Below are 25,261 nucleotides of genomic sequence, written 5' to 3'. Positions count from 1 at the left end.
ACTATGACTCTTTTATCTACATGCTGCCAAAACAGAATTTTCGGAAGGCTCTATCTGTCATGTCAAGAAGTAAAAGAGTAGTTAGTATTGTTATTGTTGTTGTTGTTGTTAAGTGCTGTCAAGTTGTAGACGACTCATAGCAACCCTATGAATGAAAGACCTGAGCACAGGTTGTCTACAACTCCACAGCACTTAGCAACAAAAACATGGAGAGAGCTACGTTGGCCTAGTGGACAGAAAGTTATGCTACCAAGCACAAGGTGGGTGATTTAAATCTGCGGCCCTCGGGCCGCATTCAGATTGGGTTTTTTTGTCAAACATTCTTCTAAGTATAGCACTGGTCTATCCATTTGCTATACAGAGGTAACTCGTGGTTGCTGTGATACTAAACACTGTGACACTGATGTGTCAAATGTGATAATGGTTACCCATGGTGGACAGTGTTTGGTGAAGCTTCCCAATTAAAACAAGCTTGGAAGCAGGAGTGGCATCCACTTCCGTAATAGCCTGCCTCCGGAAACTCTATTTGTATTACACATGACATGGCTGAAAACGTAGAGAGTAAGTCAGCTTTCTCTTCAATAGAGGGCGCAATGGTGAAGTCTCTTGGATTGTATTCCTCACTGTGTAACATCACTCACTTCTCCCCACTTGTTCCTCATTCTTGTTGCCCACCCACAACCCCCCCCCCCATCGTCTTGTCCCTTCCTGCCTTCTGAACTTGGTCCTTGTGCTTAATGTTTTGAGCACAATTAGAAGAGCAGACAGAATGAAGTGGTTAAAAGCACAGACCCATTTGTGCTGTAGTCTGCAGGTAGTCCCACTAGTAGTAAACCAGGCCTATCTGATTTTGAATCCCTGAGCAGAGCAGCTCCTCAGGAGAGAGGCAGGCGATCTTGATTGTTGTGGCTGAGTCTCACAAACCTGCTGGAGTTGAGATAGGTGTGAGTTCCAGCTCCCCGGCAATGGGGGACACCGCTGCATGCTGTTGGCCATTTCCTTCTGAGAAACAGTCCTGTGCTTCTCTTCCCTAGCAAGTCCAAAGGACCCAGAGGTTCTGCAAGATGCCCTGAGCATCTTTGAAGCTTTTTTTTTACCTTCAGGAAAAGGATTTGTTCACAAAGTTAGAAAGAAAATGCAAAACCAAAAGCAGAATCTTTGCAAGAAAGCACATGGATTTATCAGCCTCCGGAAGCCAATGGAGTGTTTCACTGCTTCCTGTGGTAAAAGCAGGCAATTCTGTTGAAGCCCTTCAATAGAGATGCTGCTCTCCTGCTTGTATGTTAAAGTCAGAAAGATCTGGGTTCATTATTTGTTCCTTTCAGAGCCCCTCCCAACTTGCAGGATCAGAAAGTCTAGTAATCAGAAGCATGCTGTGTTGGCTTACCACATGACCACATGTCTGGAGGTTCAAATCCACCAGTGACTCGAACGCAAAAAGATGAGCACTCCCCTCCCCTTCAAGTGCACCACCTGGTAAACCTGACGGCAGGCCCCCATGAGTTAGGACAGACTGCATGGTAGTGAGTTTGAGCTGGGGCCTTCAGATGCTGAAGTGTGCTCGGCTGTCAGAGATGTTTGCAGTCGCCCCCTCCATAGAGAATGATGAGGCTTCCATCAGACAGCCAGGCTTTGCAAACTCTCATTAGACTTAAGAATGTTCCAGGTAGTTGAGATTGTGCCAGAATGAAGTTCTGAAGCTTCCTGAAACAAAACTGACACCCTTCCAGAGATACTGGAAGCCCAACACCCCTTCAGGGAGCATAGAGTGTGAGGCTTAGAAAGAAAGTGAGGTCTGAGCGCAGAGAAGAGATGATGCTCTCGGCCGTGCTCAAACCCATTGCCGCAGTCACTAAACAGTCGACGTTTACTCTGCCCTTGGGAGCTTCTCTTGTTGAAACAGCTCTTGTGAGTCAGTGAAAGAGTGCAATGCTGGATATCTAGTAGTTAATGACACGAACAGAAATTTCTCTCAGAAACCTAAGAGAGGTTAGGAAAGAACAGTCGAATGAATTTGGTGGCTCTTCCAACTTTCCCCATGGACTTTCCCGAGACACAGAATCACATAGGCATTTTCTGAGTTACATGGGACCCAGCTGGCCCCCTGGCATCCTCTGTGTGCAGGTTAGTGCACAGGCCTCCTCGTGCCACCCAGACGTTACCTTTGAACCTGCAGGCAGGGAAACCAGGGTCTCTAGAAGGCTGCCTTGCAGTTGTCTGGCTGTGTTTGTGTTTCCAGGCTAGGATTTCCAGTGCTCCAGTGCCCCCTGCCCAAACCAGGAGTGTGTGGTAGGACAAGGTGCCCTCTGGGAATAAAGTACTCTGGCCAGGCTGTGGCCCATAGCTGACCCTCCAGTGAGTTTTCAGAGGCAGTTCACTGCGCGAAAGGAGATTGCCCATCCTTCTTCCACAGAGCAGCTGGTGGATTCAAACCGTGCACCTTTGGGATAGCAGCACACCTTCTTGTTATTAGACCACCAGAGCCTGCATGCTTGGCTACTAACTGAAAGTTGGTGGCTTGAATCTACCAGCAGCTCTGGGGACAGAACAAAGCAGATCATCTGTTCCTGTCAAGATCCAGCCTAGGAAGCGGTAGAGGAGCTCTGCTCTGTGGGATCTACTCACGGGGGATCACAATGAGTTGAAATTGACTCCATGGCATACAACAGCACAGTAAGCTCTGGAGATCTGACTCCGCATAAAAGCAGAAGAGCTGGAGGCCCTGACATGTAGCCTTGCATCTGGATCTACCAGCACCTTTTCTTCCCTTGGAGTGCCCCCTTTTCCAGTTCAGGTGTTTTCCCCAGTGCACGCTGTTCAGGAGGATGGGTTTGGGGTGAAGGACAGAACCAGCTCTGGCTATTGCCAGTTTCCCCCTGGTCAGAGATTCCTCAGAGCCTCAGTTTTTGAGATTAAAAAAAAAAATAATAAAAAATTTACTCCTTTGTTCTCTGAGCTCCCCAGCCCTCCCTCCCCTGAGGCCTTCGGCATGGAATGCTTTAGCTGAAAGAACGGAGAAGGGCCAGGGGGTGCCAGGAAACCCTGGGAAGAAAAATGTTGGTAACAACTCTACTTCAAACTATTATCCCTCACAGAATGCTTAAGAGGCAACTGTTTAACTACCTAGTGCCTGGAATACAGTGCCTTGCTTGTTCGTTATTTCCGCCAGGCTTTACTCAATACCGACCAGTTCTCAGTCCCTCCGAGTCAGCTCCAGCTCCCGACAATCCCATCCATATGTGTTGGAGCAGCTCTGTGCTCCACGGGACTTCCAGTGGTTCACTTTCCCCCCCCCCGAATATCTCCAGCTCTTTCTTCTGAGTCACTTTTGGGTGGCCACAGACCTGCAGCTTTTTTACTTAGCAGTCCAACATGTTAATGGTGTATACCACCAAAAAAATCAAATGAGACCCATTGCTATCAAGTTTCTTGCAGCAGAAGTGTACTTCTGTCCTTCGGGGCAGGGAAGAACTGCCCCATGAGGCATCTTGACAGAAACAGACTGCCCCAGGTTTCTCCCACAGAGCAACTGTGCAGGTTTTCACGGCTTACTTTTCGATGGTTAGTGGTGAAAGCGCCTGACCATTTTGCATGGGGGCTCCTTGTTGAATTCTTACTGAGAGAGCCCTAGACACTGGCCCTGCTGAGGAGAATTTGACCTTTCCCACCGGATCGGAAGAAGAAATGGCTGTCCTCGCCTTCACCCTCACAAGCATTGGGGCCTGACCAACTCAGCCTGTTCTGAAAACCTGCTCCGGACCCCAGATGAGAGGATCAGGTGTTGCCAAGCATGTGTTTGGAAACAATCACTTAATGAGGGAAGATGGCTTTTCCATGCTCAGCATCTGCCTGCTGAAACTTGGGGACGGACTGATGGTTCTCACTCCACAGTGGATTTCCAAATATTCCGCGGTTCCAGGATTTCAAGACAGTGGAGGGGGAGGAACTGGCTTCTTGATTATTGCAAAGGGTTATCTGTCCTGCTAATTAATGCTCTCCCTTCCTCTCTCCCCTCCCTGCTCATAATCACCTTGTATGCAGCTGTTAGGGAAGGCGCTGCCTTGGGCCAGGTCTGCCGCGACCCACACATCTGCTACCCAGGTGTTTGACTTTAGAATGGGCATCTAGATGGCTGGAGGGGACCAGGCCCAGTGGCTCGCCGAAGCTTTGTGTCTCAAAGCTGCTTGGCTCATGGGCAAGCCCAAAAAGTACAATGTGTCCCATTGCCTGTTTCTAGTGTAGTTGTCCTTTTTGTCAGAAATGAAACAGAGGCCCTGGCTAGAGACTGGGAAATGATGGTCTTGTGAAGCCACCATCAAGAGGGAAATCCTGCTCGTGACAGGGTCCTGACGGCTCATGCTGCCAACCCAAAGGCAGCCAGTTCAAGTCTGTCAGCTGCCCTCTGGCAGAAATGCAGGCAGTCTCCTGTGCTGAACACCCTCTTGGGGCAGGGGCGTTGGCTGGCCTGCGATGAGTCATTTCTAACTCAGCAGGACACAACAAAACAATCAACATATATTGAGATCTAAATTTTCTGCTTTTCCTGAAGCATCAGAAGATCTTACAGTGTCAAGACCCAGCCGGGACAAGGCTGGGCATCTGGGTCGGGCTGAGTTTTGCAGCTCCCTTTATGCCAGAGAGGAGCTCTGCTGTCATGGGGGTTTAACATACTTGTCTGCTGGCTTCAGTGTTACTAGTTTAAATTCACTAGTTGATCCAGTGGAGAAGTATGCTGCAGTCCATGCCTGTGAAGACTGATCACCTTGGAAAGCCTTTAGGGGCAATTCTGCTTTGTCCCACAGTCTTGTTAGGAGTTGGAGTTAAATAGGTGGCAAGGGTGGGTGATCGTGGGGGTGGCATTTTATACGAGGTGATCTCCAGTTCATGCTCTGGCTGGAATTTGAGTGTAGGAACTCTGTAATGGGATGCTCCCTTCCAGTACGCCAGGGTGCACAATCATTCCCTTTCTTTCTCTGTGCCCTTGTGTGAGCTTGAGGATCGGTCAATCTGGAAGCATCTCTCCGGATCCCTCAGCTGTGTTGTTCTGGTGGTTGGATGCTCTTGGGTTGGGTCTAAGTCAAATGCCAGAGTAGAACTGCTCCATGAAGTTTTGTTGCCTGTTGGCCTAATGGCAAAAAGCTGTGCCGCAATCCTGAAGGAACACAGTTCGAATCCACCAGCTGCTCTGCGAGAGAAAGATGGGCAGTGTCCTCCTCTGAAAACCCAGTGGAGAGTCAGCTGTGGGTCAGTTCTAATTCGACAGCACACAACAATAACAGCCACTACCTTAAAGAAAGCACATTGTCATACTGCATTGAAACAGATGGGGGAGAGAATAGTTTAAAAGCGATATATGATAGGGGATTATGGTTATCACAAGAGTCCAGAATGAAGGTTGCATAGCGGAGTGTACTCAGGGCGGGGGGATTGTGTACCAAAGAAGGAATCTTTCTTTTGCTTTTCAAAGAGAGGAGCGAACTGGGCAGGGGGGAGGGCTGGGCAGGGAGAAAAGTGCAACAATGAATGAATGGAAATCCAAAACCTCTGTAAATGTTCATTCAAATTAATAAAATAAAAGTAAATAAAAAAAGAAGAGAGCACACTGTCAGATCTTTCTCCCGCAGAATCACTGAGAGGGGCTCAAACCACCAGCGTTTCAGGAGCACTTAACCATACCCATCATGAAAGGTCTTCCCTTTTAGCCACACCCCTCGGATACTTCCGTTCTAGCAGCACCTCATGGATATTTGCTTTGCGCTATGTAGAATTCCAGACATCCAGCCAAGAGTTCTTTGGCGATATATGTGGCCATTCTTTAATGGGTTTTGAAATGTTTGGAAATTTGACCTTTAATTTGGTTATAATGTCTTTGGGCAGCTATTATTTATTAAGTGGTGGCCTAATAAGAAATTATTAACTAGGGAGCTATAATTTGGAAGCTTATAATTTTGTTAATAGACATTGATGTTTGTAGGCCTGATTAGAATACAATGAAGCCTGAGGCTTTAATGTTTTATTTTGAAAGGTTGACGGGGCAGGAAATTGACTCTAAGAATGTATCAGCTTGAAAAATGTATTAAAGTAATATTATTTGAGGAGTTTTGTGAGCATAAAAGGATCTGACTAAAAACTGTTCAGTGCCAGCGCCAGCAGCCTTAGAAAGCTGAGGGAATATAAGATTCTCCAGATGAAATCCAGAGGAACACTTCCAGATTACCGCAAAGGTGAAAAGAAAAGCATTCTTCCACTCCACTGCCCTGCTAATTATTTTCAACAGTGATCATCCAGGCAAGTAATTAGAACTCAACTGAAGGAAACACTCATAATTGTCATTCATTATGCTTTGCCAGAGGTGACTGTTCCAAAAGACTCACAGGACAAAAGCAAAGTGATTATGAAGGAAATGTGAGGTCTAAGGGGTCGAGCCTTCCTACCCACATTAACTGGAGCCAGTTACAGACAGGAGGGAGGGATGGTTCCACATTAAAATCAGCCTCCACAGCTTTGTCAAAGAAAATCTTCTGGTATCGCGTTGTCAATCGAGCGATAGCGTGAGCCCTCTTCTCCCTCCCTTCTCTCTCACCACAGACATATATCATGTAGCCCTTTGTTATTTAAAGGTATGTGTGAGAAAGATTACCGCTCCCAGCCCACCGTAGGGAATACTTCAGAAGTGAAATATGCAATTGGTTACGGGTTTATAACTAAAATACTTCATCTCCTTTTATCACTGTATTTCTTCACCCAGCATAGGCTAAAATATGAGGTGTGTCTGCTGCTGTAAGAATTTTCTTTCCCCCCTCCTAATTTTCTGAAATAATACCATACCTTGGAGATTAATGTTCAGGCTTTCTCAAGATTAAAATAACCAAATACTTCTTTGATCTTAATGTCTTTCAAAAGGTGGTTGCTGATCATCCTCACTCCCCTATAATCTTTTTTAAAAGCCCTTGTATTCACCAGTCTGACACCCAGGGGGACAGGCCCCAGAGAAGCTGCCTTTCGCTCTTCCCTCATCTTCTTGAAGATACTCTGTTCTCAGTTTCACTCAAATTAGTCCCAGGATTTCAGTTTTCTTTTGTGTCCAACATTCCATCATGCAATTCATTAAAATCTTCACATGAAATATTTAACAGATGAGTTATGTCCTAATCCACATTATGGTTTTCAGTTGTTATTCATGTGGTAAGTCATGTACCATGGACATTAGCAGCTCGTGCGCTCTCTCTCTCTGTGTCTCTTTCTGTGTGTCTCTGTCTCTCTCTGTCTCTCTCTCTCTCTCTCTCTCGTGGGTGCATGCTTGATGGGAGGACAAGGGAGGATGCCGTTCCTTCAGGGCCCCAGAACAGTGGCCTTAATCCAAATAGTGGGCTAATCATGAAATATTCCAATGGAGTGACATTCAGACACTTTGTTAGTTCTACTTGCAATTAACTATTTTGAAAACAAACAGAAGAAAATATTTAAACAAATGTGGCTTGGCTAGCAGCAATTATGTTTGACCGTTAATCAAGGCAACTTGGGATCTAAGTGTGCCAGGCCTTGTTATTATCATGGCTAGCAATCTTTGCCATCGTACACAGTGGAATGACAATTCAGGGACTCCTTCAAAGGGGGCTTAGGAAAACAGGCACCACCCAGCTGAGAAAGGAGGCAAAGCAGGGAAGCTGACTTTCTGGACATATCAAAACTGCATTGCCAAGAATCTCAGCAACTTCTGAGAGATGCAGGGGAAAAGTGCCCCATCGAGTTTCTTTAAACTTTAGGGGAGCAGGCTGCTACATCTTTCTCCCTTGAAACAGCTAGTGGGTCTGCACGTCTACCCTTCTCTTTAACAGCTAAGTTCTTCATCACAGCACCAACAAGGCACCTTGAGAGAATACATGGCAAAGCAGGCATTTGTAGAATTTGCATTAGATAAATAACTGTACTCTTCAGAAATGAAATTCATGGGAAATCCTTGTTGTTTTCACTAGATTGAGGGGGACACAATGCATAGTGACCTAACAGATCAGAATCTTGCCCTACACTGAGCCATCCTCCGAATTTTGGCCGTGTTCGAGCCTGTTGTATGGGTCCGTCTTGTTGAAGGTCTTCCTTCAGTATAATTGTGCAATTATTGTGCCAGTCTATCTTGTTGAAGGTCCTCTTCTCTTTCTCTGACCTTCCGCCTTTCCCTGCATGATGCCTTTTTCCCAAGGACTAGTCCCTCCTGATAAAATGCCCAAAATGTTTGAGACTCTGATTCATATCTCAGGAGCACATTGGTTTTGGCAGCTTGGCTCCACAATCCACGCTCTTGGCACCAGCAGCCAGGAAATTAAAAGATGTATTACGATTGGAAAGTCTGCTGTTAGGGACCTCTCTAAAGTACTGAAGAGCAACAGTGTCTCTCTGGAGACTAAGGTGTATCTGATACAGGCCATGGTCTTTGCAGTCACTTGTTATGTGTCAGAGAGTTGGACAGTGACTAAGGAGGATAGAAGGAGAATTGATGCCTTTGAGCTGTGGTGCTGGAGAAGAGTATTGAGGGTACCATGGACTGCTAAGAAAACAAAGATTCAACCTGGAGAGGGTTAAACCAGGCTGCTCCTTGGAGGCAAGGATTCTGAGGCTTCGTCTGACATACTTTGGTCATGTTATAAGGAGAGACCAGTCCTTAGAGAAGGACATCATGCTTGGGAGGGTGGAGGGCAAGCGCAGGAGGGGAAGGCCCTCTGGGAGATGGATTGATTCGGTGACTGGGGTAATCGGGATGAGTGTGTCGGAGACAATGAGATTGGCATAGGACAGAACAGTGTTTAGGGCTGTTGTACATAGTTTGGCTATGAGTAGCAAGCGACTCAATGGCACATAACAACAGCAATGGGATATTCAGCACAGCGCCATTTAAGGACATCAGTTCTTCTTTGGTTACCCTTATTCATTGTCAGGTTTTTGGATGCATAAGAAGCAATTGAAAATCCCAAACCTTGAAAACCTTAAATCAGACACCTTTTAGTCTTCGTCACTGACATTGTTGTACTTTGAAGAGGTTTTCTTACAACAAATTTTTCCCAGTATTAACACATCTTTTGATTTCTTCATGGATGCTGATCCCAGACCCGAGTAAAATGAAATTGTTAATGACCCCAATCTTTTCCCCTGAAAGAAAAGGTCAGTGATGAGGATTTGTGTTTTATCAGTGTTGACGTTTTACTTTTCATTTATTTGCTGTGTTTTGTTTTGTTTTTCATTTTCCTACCTCTGGGTTGGGATTTATTAGAAGAAAACTCCTGTTTGTGTGATCTGACCAGAGCAGGGTGGCACTTAAGCACGCGCTCTGCACTCCCTCTTTGCTTCCTTCCTCCTTCTCTCTGTCTTTCTCTCTCTCACTGTGGGGTCTCTCCCCTTCTTCCTCTCTCCCTTCTCCTCTTTTTCCCTCTGCCCCTCTTCTCCCACTCCTTCTCTCTGCTCTCAGAATGAGTTGATAACTGTCTACACACCAGCAATTTTGGCCAAAACTTGGAGTTACTTTGCGAGCAAATAACCTTGTTGAACCCATGGAGCTGCTAATGCCAGTGTCGGGGAGGGTGACGTTCTAGGTTGACACATTCTGCAGTCTGATGTCTTGGTCCTTGTTCTGAGTGAGTACAAAATAGTAAAATACCAAAAGCGTCAGGTCACAGGTTTTGAATGGTAGGAGACATCTTTCATTAATTCCGAAATGGAAAAACAAAAAACCCCAAACCAACCCCACAAAACACCATGCTAAGAACTTGCTCATATTCACTGCTTTCTGGTTTTGGCTTCATTTTGCCAGTGCAGCCAGAATCTTTTCTCCTCTTCTTGGTGCCATGCTTTTGTGAAGTGTTCACTGCTTCTAATATTCTCAAACACATTTCAGTAGTGGGCTGTTGTTGTTGTTAGGTGTTGTCAAGTTGGCGCATAACAACCCTACGCACAGATGAAGACTTTTGCCTAATCTTATACGATTTTCAAATGTTCCCCTGTGCTGGAGGCTGTTGTTGTAATCGTTATGTCAATATATCTTCTTGAGAAGGTCTTCCTCACCTTCATTGACCCCTCCACCTTTCTAAGCATGACATCCTCCTTTAAGGACAGCCCCCTCCTGACAGCATGCCCTTAGCATGTGAAACAGAATTGCACAATTTCTGCTTTCTGCTTCTAATGAACATTCTGGCTGCATTTCTTCCCACTGTTCTTTTGGCAACCAGTAGTATGTCTTCAGTAGTCTTCCCCAACACCGTAATTACAAAGGCATCAATTCTTCTTTGGTCTCCCTTGTTCTTTGTTCAAATTTATTATGAGGTAATTGAAAATACCATGTCTTGAGTCAGGTACATTTTGGTCCTCAAGGTAAAGTTCTGAATCTTCCACTTTCATGAGGTCCTTGGCAGCACATGTGCTCAGTGCGCTATGTCATTGGGTTTCTTGACTTGTTTCCATCGGCGTTGACTATGGATCAAAGTAAAATGAAATCTCTGACAACTTCAGCCTCTTTTCCATTTATCCTGATGCTGTTTCCTGGTCCAGTTGTGAGAATTTTCTTTATGTTGAGGTGTAACCAATATGTAAGACTGTGGACTTGAAGCTAAATCAGTAGCAAAGAGACCATATCTACCATAAACAATAAGTAATACACTCAGGAAACAGTAAGTTGAGTGTCTGTAACACTTTCATCATTTTAGAGCTTCTTAATACTATTCTACTGAGTGCCATTTAACCCTGTTCCACAGTAAGTCTATTGTAAGCTGGAACCAACAAAATTTTCTTTGTAGAGAGAGTTGAATTGACATACCCTTGAACTTATAGGAGGAGTCTTAGAGATAGGGCTTACAACCTTTCCTCCTGGCAAAATCAAATAAAATTAAATTCCTGGTTGTAGTTCATTGTTGCACCTTGATTATGTGATTGGAATCCACCAGCTGCTCCATTCGGGAAAGATGGCCAATCTTCTCCCATACAATTAACTGCCATAGCTGACATCCAAGCAGATATATGCACACCCATGTTTATTGCAGCTTTGTTCACAATAGCAAGGAGTTGGAAACAACCTAAGTGCCCATGAACAAACGAATGGCTAGAGAAGCTGTGGTATATTCGCACAATGGAATACTATGCTGCATTAAAAAACAAGGAACTCATGCAATATTATTCAAAATGGTTGACTCTGGAGAACATTATGCTGAGTGAAATATCCCAGTCACAAAAGGACAAATACTACATGATGCCACTGTTGTAGAATGGGACTGTCCTTGGGGTTGGGGAGGGACTGAGTAAGATGGGTTCAATAATGTATACTGCACTGAAGCAGAGGAGGGAGAAAACTGTTTAAAAGAGATATATAACTAGGTATTTCTGTCATCACAGGAGTCTAGAGCGAGGGCTACATGGTGGAGGGGACCTGGGGGAGGGTTTGTAAAACAATGAAAGAATCTTTTCTTTTACTTTTCCATAATTTTTGACTCATGTACTTATAACTTGTTAGTCAAATTTGTGTCTTCTAGGTTGCAACACCCCCATGATACGTCTTCAAGGATATGAACATGTACGGCCAAGCACAATCAATAAGAGTGCATCTAAATTCCAAAATCAATCTCCATAATAGTCTATGTGTTTCCTACTGCCAAAGGGGCCCTTTAGAGTAGTGAGAGAAGATCTTCACCCTGAAACCCACAGCGTCCCTTTTCAGCAGGAAGTAGCTAAGAGAATACGCCGTCCCCTTTTCCTTATGACTCAGGGTGAAGTCTCTCTCAGGGAGGAGTGATAGGGAATGGCAAAGGACACACTGACAAAGAAGATTAATCAGAACTGGCTTTGACAAGCACTGTGGCATTTGGACAAGAACAAACTGGGAGGAGGGTAGAGAGAATAGTGCAACAATGAATGAATGGAAACCCAAAATCTCTGTAAATGTTTATGAAAATTAATAAAATATAATTATAGAAAAAAAAATAAAGGAAGTGCTAGAGAAAAAAAAACCACAATTAACTGCCTCTAAAAACCCACTGGAGGATCAGCTATGGGTTGGTTCTGACTCGATGGTACAAAACAACAACAACAATTCATTGTCCCACCTTGATGATGGGTTAGTGTAGTTGTTGTCCTGTCCTCTGGATGGGCTCTCTGTGTACATGTGAAATATATTCATGGCTGAAAGATTGAGGAAGTGGAAGGAAGGGTGTTTGTGTGAATTTGCGTGCCAGACACGGTGTGCACTATTTAACAAACCGGATTTGTGCTCCTAGGGTATGTTGCAAGTTGAGGCCAAGCCCACAGAAAATTATTTCTAAATGAGTACAATATGAAAAAGTTATTTTATTTCTAATTTTACATGTAATATTGTTATTTGGCGAGTTTCGCATTACACTTGAATGCATGTCTATTAACGTGATATGAGATGCATGCATGATTTCATCTTGAATACATTTGAATATAATAGCACTGGAAATGTAATTTGTATTCTCAAATTTTATAAAGCAAAATAAATAAATCTTGGGGGTGGTAGCCACATTGAGCATATTGCATTGATTTCTTTGGATTTCTCTCAAACTAATTACTAACTTCCCCTTGCAAATCCAGGTCCTCTCCCACTGGCAGCCCTGTCTGATCTAAACCTTCGACACCTAAGTCATCCTCATTCCTTCCATCTCCAGAGAGCAAGGGTGGGCTGCATGAGCAGGTCTGTGGAGAGCTCTGTCTTCTGTCCTTGAGGAATAAAATGCAAGCACATCCATCTCTGCTCCGTGTATTTCTCCATGTGGTCTTCCCTAGCCCTCCATGGTCACTGACCAGAAGTGCTTGTAAATAGAACTTTGTATAATGATGGATATGTTCTAGGTCTGCATAGTCTGAGACAGTAGTGCCTGTTCTCATGAGCCTATTAAACATGTGAAACATGAGCCAGGAACACAAAGAATTAAATTATTAACTGAATTCAGTCTTAACTTATATTGGCCCATGTGGCTGGTGACCATTGATTTGGCTAGAATTGAATCAAATCAAGTCAGCTACCTTCCCCTAGATTTAAATGAATGAAGTTTTCTTTGACTTTCTATGCACTCTAATAGTTTTATGACTTGGATGATCTGCAAATCTGTCAGCTCCGAGCACACTAATGTGTGTGCCTATCTTCATCTTTTTTTCCCCCTATCTTCTAAAGTATGATTTGCTACACAGGCCTCTTAGAATGGGGTTTAGAAAGGCCTGAAAGGAAGGGATGAAGAAGATATAGCAAAATAAAGGAAAGGATGGCAAGTAGGTGGGACAGAAGTTTGGAAGTTGGGGACTGAAGATGTGTAAGGCACAGAGGATGGAAGGAAGATACTTTCCTGAATATCTGTGGTTTGCATTGCTAAACTGAAAATCTGTACTCGGGCCCTCTTAGAGTATTGAGTTGCAGAAATAGTCATCTGACTGATTGAAACCAAGAGATGCCAGTGCTCAAGGCCCTTGAGTGTTTTTATGTGAAAGGTTTCTGGAACTGTTTGGAATGACAGTGCTGAAGTGATTCTGCTGTTTCTGAAAGTTTCCAGAGCCATCCCAGGTATCTCAGAGCCACTGTCCCGAGAGACTTGTCGAATGCTGGTGCTTTGGGAAGGACCCTAAGGGATAAGGGTTCTCCCTGGGTCTCTTCCATTCCTGGGTAATTAGAAATGTAACCCCCAGATGCAGCTGTAACCCTTTTAGAACACCAAACAAGAGAAGCTAGGTCCCTGGACCACTTCCTGTTTTGTTACTGTTGAGTCACTTCTCATTTATGCATTACCCTCTCCATTTCATTGATGAGGATTTGTCTAGATGGCACAATGGTTAAGCATTCGGTCACTATCTGAAAGGTCATTGATTTTAACCCATCAGAAACTTTGTGAGGGGAACCCTATCGTCTACTTTCATAGAGACTCTGGCCCATGAAACCATATGGGACAGTTCTGCCCTATCACATAGAGTCACTATGAATTGGAATTGACTCGATGGCATGCAGTGCATCCCATATAGACCCCTAAATTTGCGGAAAATGTGTACTGGGATTATGTCAAAGGACACTCTGTCTATCTCAGAGATGGAGATTCCTCGCAGGGAGCCCTGGTATGTTTATGATCAGATGGGAATGAGGAGCCCCTCAAACTCCAGAGGAAATATGTTGATGATTTTCTGGACTGTCTAAAAAATTTCAAACCCAGAAATGGTGTTTTTATTTTCTATACATTCTCCTTGGGACTTGGGTTTCACTAAAGCATTTTCTGCCCTTGTTTTTCTTATTAAATTAGCAAGACTGACTTGAATCAGAATATACTGTTATGGTTTGAAATGTTGTCGAAAGAACAAACTAGAAGGGCATGACAAATAGCTCAAGTTCCATTTGGAATATGTGGAGGGTCGGGGAGGAGAGTGGAACTTCTGAAGCAATAATGTTTTCTCTGATAAAAGATGAAGGGAAACAACAAAAACCATGTGGAGGAAAAGTAGCAAAAGGAAGTCACATTTGTATGGAGACTCATATATGTTGTGTTTTTGTTCTGAATAGAGAGCTGTAGGCTGCTCTTAAATAATTTTGTTTGTTCTTTTGTTTTAACTTATTGTTGTGATTTTTTTTCCTTCCTCCTTGTGCATTTGCATGTTAAAGTCTTTTCCTGCGTAAGAGATACTTAACTAGACATACCAAGTAACCATGATGGCTTCACCTCAGCTTCCTGGTGTATCCTTGCCCAAGCCCTTTTCCTGTAAAGCTTTCAGAAGTGCACTTTCTAAAAGTATAGTTCTGATCCTGTCCCTTCTCAGAGATGTTCAGTGACTTCTTGTTGCCCACAGCAGATGTCAGCAAACTGTTTTCTATAAACGTCTAGATAGTAAATATTTTAAAGGTGGTGGGTCAGGTGGTCTTTGTTGCAGATCTTCAATTCTGCTATAATAGCCGTAAACAACATATTAACAAGTGAGTGAAGCTGTGTTTCAATAAAACTTTATTCATGGGGGAGAAAAAAAAAGATGTGTGTGGTTTGCAACTCATAGTCAGCAGGCCTCGGGTCTACAGACACCATTCCAATCCCTTAGTGTGGCTTTCAAGGTCTTTACCATTTGGCCTCAGCCTGTACAGTAGGTACCCCCACTCCTATTCTTCTAGAACCTCAGAAGACACATTAATTTTGAAAAATATCCCTTTACTTTTACTGTCTCCTTAATTTAAATTGATATTTTTCCTGCCTTTTTGGGTTTACTGTGAGTAAGCATTCCGTGTCTTATTTTTCCACAAATCTCCCCTCACCTCTATGCTCCAAACATTCTCTTCTTTTGTCTCTACTGCTGTATTTCACTATGTTGCTAGCTATCATCTTTGTACACTTTTGTTCAACTAGACACTAAGAGACTTCAGGAGAAAGTCTTCTTAGTAACCAGCTAGGAGCACAGCAAAGAAAAGGCACCAAACATGGAGTTGACCCATTGATGGAACCCTGTGTCTCTGATCATACAGAACTAACTTCTCCATAGGTGCTCTGGTGCCCTAGTGGTGAGGTGCTGTGCCTCGATCCCAAAGGCATGCAATTCGAATCCACCAGCTGCTCCGTGGGAGAAGGATGGGCAGTCTCTTCCAATGCAATTTGCTGCCTCTTAAAACCCACTAGGGGGTCAGCTATGGGTCGGTTCTGACTTGATACACAACAACAGCATGGGTGAAAATATTGCATACCCAAGTGGAAGCCAGGAGCCAGAATTCCTGGAATAGGTCAGAGGAGAACCAGCAAAAGCGAGCAGGCCAAGTGATAGCCACTGCTGCCGAGAAGCCCCCTGGGTAACGGTCATGCAGGGGACAGGAGAGCGAGTGAGGAGCAAGGGGAGGGGTGTCTAGTTTGGGGCATCTCGACTCAGGAGATGCAGCCTGCTGGAGGGAGATCAGAGAGAAGCCGCCCGCATGATTAATGGACGGAGGGACTGACTCATGAGTGAAGATTAAAGTGCTGTGAGGAACTGGGGTGCAGAACTGAAAGAAGCGAATGAGAGCAGTCTCCAAATATGTGAGATGGATAAACACCAAGTGGGGAGCGGCTCACTTCATTAGGGAGGTGAAATAGAGGCTCCATCAGAGACTGGGAGGGGTTCTCAGAAAACATGGGTGGCAGAGGGCAGGAGCTTTGTGGTGGACGAGCTCAATGGGCGATGGGTGGGCAAGGGAAGTTCCGGGCTACTGGGACTAAATGCACGTGGAAAGGTCACCATGGGTTGATGCTTTCTGGGAAAATTACTTCTGTCCTGTAAGGTCCAGCAGCCTGCAATGCCAGTTGGCCTTGACACTGAAGGGTGACTTCAGAATTACTCTTCACTCCCATCCTGGGGAGACTTGGCTGAGGAGAAGTTAAGAAGGCCAGGATAGACAGGCAGAAATCAAGGCACACAGATAAGCTTGTTTTCACTATCTTCTTAGGGGTTAGTAGAGAGGACTTAAGACTATTAAGGAAAGGTACTTTTTTCCTTTAAGTTGTAATGTGTATTCATACTGAAGAACCATAGTTGTTATGAATGTGTCACCGAGTCAAATACAACTAGTAACAACCCTATGAATAATGGATCTGAAACCTAGCCTATCATGTGCCATCCTCATTGTCTCCAGCACACTGGAGCCCCTTGTAACTCTACGTCAACCCATCTTGACCCATAGAAGGACTCTTTATTTGCATGTGATTCTGATTTATGTCAATGATACTTCTCCATGCTTCTGTTGTCAGGTGCCATAATGCCAGTTCCAAGCCATAGCCATTCCACGTACAGCAGAACAAACCGCCCTCCCGTCTTGTGCCTTCCTCACAATTGTTGCCACGTTAAACCCGCTGCTGGAGCTTTGTCCCAGTCCCCCCTGCTGAGCAGCTTTACTTTTTCCGTTGTTCCTCTGCATTACCAAACATTCTTCCCCATGAGGCTGTCCCTCCTGATGTCCAGAACGCATGAGATGAAATCTCTCTGTCCTCACCTCTGACGAACCTTCTGACTGGAACTCTTGCTAGACAGATTGGTTCATTCTGCATAACTCTTGCAAGACCGATTTGTCCTTGGTGTATTTGGTGTTCTTTGCCAGCGTCATCGTTGAAAAGCATTCACTCTTCTTCAGCCTTCCCTTTGCCTCGTCCAGCTTTCACTTGCCTGTGAGGAGATTGAATACCATCGTTTGAGTCAGGTGCACCATAGTCTTCATGTTGACGTCTTTGTTCTGAGAAGACATCCTTTACAGCAGCATTGCCCAAAATGATATAGTTGATGTTTCTTGATTGCTGTTTTTATGGGTTTTAATTGTATATTAAGTAAAATGAAATCTTTGAAAACTTTATCCTTTTCTCTGTTTACCGGATTGTTGCTTATTGGCCCATTTTTGGGGGAGTTGTTGCTTTCTTTATGTTGAGGTATAATCCACTGAAGCTGTAATCTTTCATCCTCATCAGTAAGTGCTTTAAGTTCTCTATGAGGACTTGAAGGAAGATTATGCCTACTTCTGCATATTGCACGTGGACTACTCTTCTATACCTGATGTCCTATTCTTCGCATACTATATTTTTTACCTTATTTTTTTAATTGCTAGTAATAATACAATAAAATACTGTTTCTTTTTATATTCTCTGTGGTTTGGCCTGATGAGTAAGGAGTCGTGCTGCCCACCCAAACACAGTTCAGACACCTAGCTGACTCTCCAGTGGGTTTCCAGAGCTATAAATGACACCGGAGGACATTGCCCATCTTTCTCCTTTGGAGTGACAGGCGAGATTGAACTTGCAGAGAAGCATGGCTTATGCATTAGCCACACAGCATAGTTTCACCCAATTCCACTGCCAGAACGTCCGGTCAACTGTGGGTCCTCCTCCCTTTGTCTCCTTCTCTCACCTGCAGGACTACTCAGCGTGGCTTTGGACAGCACCGTCACAGACAAACGCCTCAGTCATTTCTCTAGTGGTCCAGAGGACTCGTGACGAGCTGAGGACGCGAGGGGACATAGTGCTTACAGTACGGGGGCTGGACATGAAAGGCTACTGCTCAGGTGCACTAGCCACTCCATAGGAGGAGGAGGCAGTTTGCTCCTGAAAAGATTTATAGCCTTGGAAATCTTACGGGGCAATTTTGTTCTGTCCCACGTGCTCCCTAGGAGTCACAGTCAACTCCATAGCATTGTTTGGGTTGTTTGCTTTGGGGCAGGAGACCAGCTAGGGTTACATCAGAGTGAAGTGACTACGCCCAAAGGCCAGCTCTGTGACAAGCCCTTTTCAAATTCCATATCTCAAAAAAAAGTGTTTCAGACACTCAGATTCATGTACTAGTTAGGAACAAACCAGAAAGAGACAGTAATATACTACTACTACTACTACTACTACTACTACTACTACTACTACTACTACTTATTATTATTATTATTATTATTATTATTATTTCCATTCCTGTTGTCCGTTCAGAAGTTCTGGTGGCAGCCTGGTTCTCAGCTTCTGTGGAAAGATATCCCTGGGGAGAGGGGCCAGGATGACTGTCAGGTGCATCAATTTTAGAATTTCTCTGATAACGTGTATAAAATGTTCTCAGTTCACTTCCACATCAGAAATGCTGTGAGTCTAGGAATTCCTCACCTGAAAGATAAAATGTCTTAGTTGTGTGCTTTTCTTTTAAAAAAATATAAAAGTTGTCTCTGTTTCTTTTGTAAAGCATCCTTGTCTGACATCCTTACTTCCACTCCTGGCTGTGATGGATAATGTTCGATGATAATTCTACACGATTGTGTAAAGGGATCTCTAATGCCATGTTTTCTTTCTAATTTGTCCCAGCTGTAGGCATTCAGATGAAACTTGAATTTTTCCAAAGGAAGTTCTGGACTGCCAGCAGACAGGTAAGTTATCATCCGCATATTGAAGCATTAGTGACACTCATAATACAGGTGTTCACATTCAGGTACGCAGAGCCCAGAGTGCCACGTTTCTGACGGATGTTTGTAAAATGAACTGCTGGCTGCTCGGATTACCTTTCATTTCACTACAAAATAAAGGGCTGTCAGCACGTTAAACACCACATGCTGGGCAAAGCAGGAAATTTGCTCCCAGCAGCAGTTTTAATTGTGAAATCAAGATAGTGACCTTTCAGAGAAGTATTTCTTTCAAATACTGAGGCCTTTGTGAGATTTCTCAGTGACTTTCTCCTAATCCCCTTTTGACTTTTGTTTGTGTGTACATCCCTCTGTCACAATTTGAAGGTCTTGGCATGATTACATTCTTTGAAGTGTGCATTTGCCATCTTTGACCAGAGAGCTTCGCTTCATCGGCAAATCGGAGACTCTTTCTCTTTGCTGGGTTCCCTGTGCTGAATAGTCTCGTCCTCCCTGCGGTGGAGTTGAGTCTGACTCATAGGGACCCTCTGTTGAACTTCCAGGGCTGTACATTTCAGGGGAGGAGACTGCTGCAACTTTCTCCAGTGCAGCAGCTAGTCGATTCGAACTGCTGACTTCCATTAGCAGTATAACATATAACACACTGCACCACCAGAGTCCCTAAATGATCTTAGTAGTTTTTAAATGATCTGGCAGAAATGGCAATATATGAATTGCCTCTGTCTGAGCACAGAAGTTAACCTGTTAACTTTATTTGTTTATTACTTCCTTTATTTCATTTCACTTACTGCTAATTAACTTTAGTTAACCATTGCTAACTAAAAGGCTGGTGTTCAGACCCCACTAGTGCCTCCGTATGAGACATACCTGGCTGTCTGCTCCCGATTACAGCCTATAAAGTCGTACGGGTCAATTATATTATCTCTGTCACATGGGATCAAGCTATGAATTGAAGTTGACTTGATGGCATCTGCTAGCAACAAATTAATTCTAAATTTTGGGATCGTTTAGAAAATCAAGACACTTTAGGAATCTATAAAGGAAGAATACAGAGAAGAGTTTGTTGGTTTTGTTCTTTTTATTTTCATTCTCTGGGGATTATTAAGTCATTTAAAAATGAAGTTATTATGTTTCTTGTTCACAAAAGATTTGAGATCTTAAAATTATAATGCCAAAATTGAATTACAAGATAAATGAGAAAGAATCAGGTCCAAAAAAAATCTTTTGATACAGCCTTCTTAATACTATCTGGAGTAAAGCTATATTCAGGAGTTCCTACTCAGCACAAAGGTTAAGTATGGGGCTACTAACCAAAAGGTTGCTGGGAAAACCTACCCAGAGGCCCCCTGGATGAAAGAGCTGTGATTCTGCTCCTGGAACGTCACAGCTGTGCAAACGTTATGGTGTACAGTCCTACTGTGAAATACATGAGGCCATCATGTATTTGAAAGAAGTAGATTTTATTTATCCTGAGGACAGACTAGACTCATCTTGGATCGTTCCCTTTGCATGGCACTTTGGAATTGTCACAGCAGGTACTCAGATAGCTGAAAGCCCAGTAGCAATCATAGCTAACATGAATGTCCGGGTAACATGTTTCCCCTGTCCTCTCCACACACAGTGCGCCTCCCTGGATGGGAAATGCTCCATCAGCTGCGATGATGAGGTAAGATGACCTCCAAGCCCTGCCTGTGACCTGACCAGCAGGACTTGACAGGATTTTCTCATAGAGCGAATGCCACTGTAAAGGAAGCTCTCTCAGATCACTTGGGGCCAACATGCTCCAAAACTAAGAATATGTTGTGGTTCTTTTTTCCTCGTGCCTCCAATCAGATAGTATATGAGAGCTGGAGGAATGTGTTTGCAGTGTCCCGTGGACAGCACCAGTACATAACCTATCAGACTGCTGACAAAAAGGTTGATAGTTCAAATCCACCAGTTGTTTTGCAAGAGAAAGGTGGGCAGTCTACTCTTCTGAAGATTTACAGCTTCAGATATCTGCGGGAGCATTTGCACAACTCTGAAGGGACTCAATGGCAGTAAGCCTGGTTTTGAGTTTGGTATAGAAAAGAATCGCTCCTATTCAAAATTAACATTCCAATTCTCATGGATGTTACCACTTTCCATCTTTATAACATGTGTTAACACTTTCCATTATTTATAACAACCCCATGAAATAAGTAGTTACTGTTGACCCATTTTCAAAGGTAAGAAAGAATATTGAGGTTCTACGTAATGAAGCAAGCATGCTTGGGAGGGTGGAGGGCAGGCGCAGGAGGGGAAGGCCCTCTATGAGGTGGATTGATTCAGTGACTGGGGTAATCGGAATGCATGTATCAGAGACAGTGTGGTTGGCACAAGACAGAGCAGAGTTTAGGGCCGTTGTACATAGGGTCACTATGCGTCGCAAGCAACTCGACGGCACATAACAACAACAAGTAATGAAGTGACTTGGGGCTATTTTCACATAGTGAGCAGAGAAACTAGAGCTTGAAAACTCAGAACTTTTCACTGGAGCATGTGACCGCCTTCCTTAGGCCGTCTCCTCCTCCCTCCCATGTTCCTTTCCTCCTTGTGTTTCCCACTGTCCCCTTCACCCTGGTTTTTAATATTTGGGGGAGAATAATTACCACACAAGAACAAAAGAACACTGTACCGCAGGTATATATCTATCCATAGGTGAACGTTTCCCTCCCTCTTCCTTTTAGAACAGGCACTTTTTTTTTATCCACTCAGCATCAGTCAACACATAAACTAAACCTTCTGAATGTTCACAACCGTAATTCCTTTCAGGTTATTGAAAAGATTTAAGGCATCTTAACCAAACATAATTTCAACTTAGAAATCCTAAAGTTGCACAACTGAACAACGGCAGTCGGTGTCATTGAATTGTATGTGCAGAAACCGTTCAATCTGGCATGTGTTTTGTTGTTTGTAATTCTCAACAATAACAACAAAATAATTTGTGTTAAGTAGACAGAAAACAAGAACACAAGTGTAAAGGGGAGTAAGAGCAGGTGATGCCGTCCCCAGGGCTTCTGGTTGGTGGTTGAAAGAAAGAGGCATTGTTCTTTGCATGAGTCACTAAGATAAGGATAAAAGCCAGTTTGTAGCAGAAGCGCCATTTCTTCTGTTTATGTTGTTACGTACCTTTGCGTCAGAACCAGCTCATAATTGACCCTCTGCCAGCTTTTCAGATGCAATAAATCACATAAGAGCTTTCCTGGCTTAGTGGTAAGGAATTGTACTACCAATACAAAGGTACCCAGCTCAAATCCACCAGCCGCTCCAAAGGAAAGAGATGGACATTCTCCTCCTGTGCAGTTAACTGCCTCTGAAAACCCCCTGGAGGGTCAGCCATGGGTCGGTTCCAAAGGTACACTCAAAGGTGCACAACAACACCACATTTTATGAGAAGGTGTTGTTGTTAGGTGCCGTCACATTGAGTATGACTCATTAGCGACCCTATGGAGCGAATATCTGAACCCTGTCCCATCTTACGCTGTCCTCACACTTCCTGACACACTAGACCCCATTGTAGCAGTCACCTTGTCAGTCCACCGGGTTGAGGATTTTCTTCTCCTTCGCCAACCCTCCACCCTTCCCAGCATCATCTCCCTCTCCAAACAACATGCCCAAAGTATGTGAGGTGAAGCTTCATCACTCTTGCCCCCAGAGAGGACTCCAGCTGCACCCTCTCCAAGACATATCTATTCGTTCTCTTGGCCGTCCGTGGGTTGTTCAGTGCTCTTCTCCAACACCACAGCTCAAAGACATCAGTTCTATTCCTTTCATCCTTATTCACTGTTAGAGTTTCCCCTGTGGAGCAGCTGGTAGATTTGAACCACATGTCTTTGGGTTGACAATGCAATTCTTTACTACTGAGTCCCCAGAGCTCCCTTCTTGTGCTCTGTTCACTCAAAATAATACTTGAAAGGAGCCTTGGTGGTTAAGAGCTAGGCTGCTGAGAAGCCAGTAGTTTTAACTCATCACCTGTCCCGTGAGATAAAGAGGTAGCAGTCTGTTTCCACAGGATTTAGAGCCTTGGAAGCCCTTTAGAGCTGATCTGTAGGTCGCTCTGAGTTATCATTGAACTCGGTAGCAATAAATTTGTTTTGTTTAGTAAAGAAAACCTGTGACCTTTCATCATTTTATATATAATTGAAAAATCTTTCAGTAAGTTCAAAATGTCATAGAATAGTTACTTAAAGTATACCTCAGAACTCCCCCTTGTCTTGAGACATGTGGTGTTATTGGAGTGCTCAGCTCAAGAACAACTCCACGTAGCCCTTGTAATATTTTTAATCAATATCACATGGTCCTGTGTTATATGATTTACATGTACAGTGGTAGAAGTGTGAGTCCCAAATTACAAGCAGGAAAACTTGGGCTAAGTGGTTGAACAGTATTTTATATTTGGATCAATCTAGTTCCAAACTCTACTGTACATAGAGTATTGGAAGAGAGAGTGAAACCAAGTTTGTTCTTGGAGGCTAGGGTTTTGAAGCTCTCTGTCTCACATTATTTGGCATGTGGCCAGGAGAGAGACTGGTCCTTGGAGAAGGATGCTTGGAAGGGGCAAGGGGTGGAGGGGACAATGCGGGAAAGGAAGACCCTGGTGAGATGGATTGATATAGTAACTGGGGCAATGGAGATTGGTGAGTCAGAATTAGTGATTGTGGCTCAGGACAGGACAGGCTTCAGAGCTGCTGTGCATAGGGTCACTGTGTGTCATCGGCGACTTGACAGCACATCACAAAAACAAATCCAAAAGCATGGCTTGTGACCATAGCAGGTACTGTTAGCTGTGTTGTTGTCAGGTGCCATCGAGTCACCTATAACGCTTAGTGACCCTGTGAAGAACAGATCAGAACCTTGCCCTGTTCTGCAACATAGCTCTAATCAAACCGTATCCTTGGGCATCTACAATGTGTCAAGCTCTGTACACAACAGCCTTACATAAATTGACTCATGTATTCCTCTTATTTTCTGTATGCTATGTAACTATTATTTACAAAAATCTGAGAAGACCAAAAGCCAAACTGATTACTTTCAAGTCAGTTCCCCTTATGGTACGTTTCCATTGGGTTTCCAAGATTGAAAATCATCATAGAAGGAGACTCCTTCATTTTTCTCTAATGGGGTGGCTGGTGGATTAGAATAGAAATCCATAGAAAGGTGACATAGGTGTGCTTAATATACTTTGGACATGTTGCAAGTAGGGACCAGTCCTTGGAGAGGGACATCATGCTTGGGAGAATGGAGGGACAGTGCAAGAGAGGAAGACCCTTGATGAGGTTAATTGTTTCAGTGACTGGGATAATGGGGGTAGATGTGTCAGAGACAATGAGATTGGCACAGGATAGAGCAAGGTTTAGAGTTGTTGTGATACGGTTGCAACTCGATGGCACATAACAACAAGAAGGCTGGCTATAGGTGATAGAGGCTATGATACTACATCTTTCTTGGGAAACCTTGACAGATGTATGACATGGAAGTGATCAAAGAAATTTGGCATTGTAAAGTGACAGACTGGACATACTATAAGGCCAGACTATATCAAGGTGGTCAGCAAGGATTTTCAGTGTATAAAAAATAATCAATCATGGAATCTATATCCACAAATTTGCCTACTCTCTAAATGTAATTGTAACTTCCACGTGAATACCCATTATACTTTTGTGGTCATTTGCAAACATACACATACACATACACATACACAAAGCATAAAAAAAAACGTGGGTTCTTTGACACACAATTCCCTGCACCATTGTAACACGGATGTGCTGCCTTTTTGTTTCAGTTCTCCTACTTCAAACTGTGTATATTTAATAGTACATAATTTGCATTCCTGCTAGTTTTTGTTGGTAACTTGCTCTTTGAAGTGATCGCCAAGTGTCCTGTTGCAGTGCTTCTCAGTGTTTCCATGGACAAAACGGTTGTGGTGTGCTGTGTGGAGAAAATACCTGTGTGAGGTAAATTTTGGTGAGAAATGAGTTAGAGTCCTATAGGTTTGCAACTGAGTTCAATGTTAATAAATCAACAGGACAGAAGGTCTTTAAATAGAAGTACACATCAAACAAGGTTATATACAGGTATTCCTTGGAGATTTTGCAGATTTTGTACCAGACTACTATGATAAAGTGACTATCGATATAAAGTGGTAAGGGGCTGAATTACTAACCCAAAGGTGGTGTTGTTATTTGCCGTCGAGTCGTTTGTGACTCATAGCGACCCTATGTACAACAGTCCTAAACCGTGCTCTATCCTGTGCTAATCGCACTGCCTCCGACACACCCATCCCGATTACCCACTGAATCAATCCACCTCATAGAGGGTCTTCCCCTCCTGCACTATCCCTCTACCCTACCCAGCATGATGTCCCTCTCCAAGGACCTGTCTCTCCTTACA

The 25,261-nt window shown here is 43.8% G+C and overlaps 1 protein-coding gene across 1 annotated transcript in view; it reads left to right on the top strand.

The window, feature by feature from the left end:
* Positions 1-25,261, top strand: part of CACNA2D3 (calcium channel, voltage-dependent, alpha 2/delta subunit 3) — a 1,138,585-nt gene that overhangs the window by 992,124 nt on the left and 121,200 nt on the right. Inside the window, exons 28-29 of the mRNA XM_006892223.1 lie at positions 18,795-18,856; positions 20,472-20,516. Coding sequence (XP_006892285.1) covers positions 18,795-18,856; positions 20,472-20,516 — 107 coding nt within the window. The remainder of the gene's footprint in view (positions 1-18,794; positions 18,857-20,471; positions 20,517-25,261) is intronic.

This window comes from Elephantulus edwardii, unplaced genomic scaffold (assembly GCF_000299155.1).
Source record: "Elephantulus edwardii isolate Elephantulus edwardi_28Jun2011 unplaced genomic scaffold, EleEdw1.0 scaffold00113, whole genome shotgun sequence".
Classification (NCBI taxonomy): domain Eukaryota; kingdom Metazoa; phylum Chordata; class Mammalia; order Macroscelidea; family Macroscelididae; genus Elephantulus; species Elephantulus edwardii.
The sequence above is the reverse complement of the archived record's forward strand: the minus strand, read 5'-3'. Positions and strand labels throughout refer to the sequence as shown.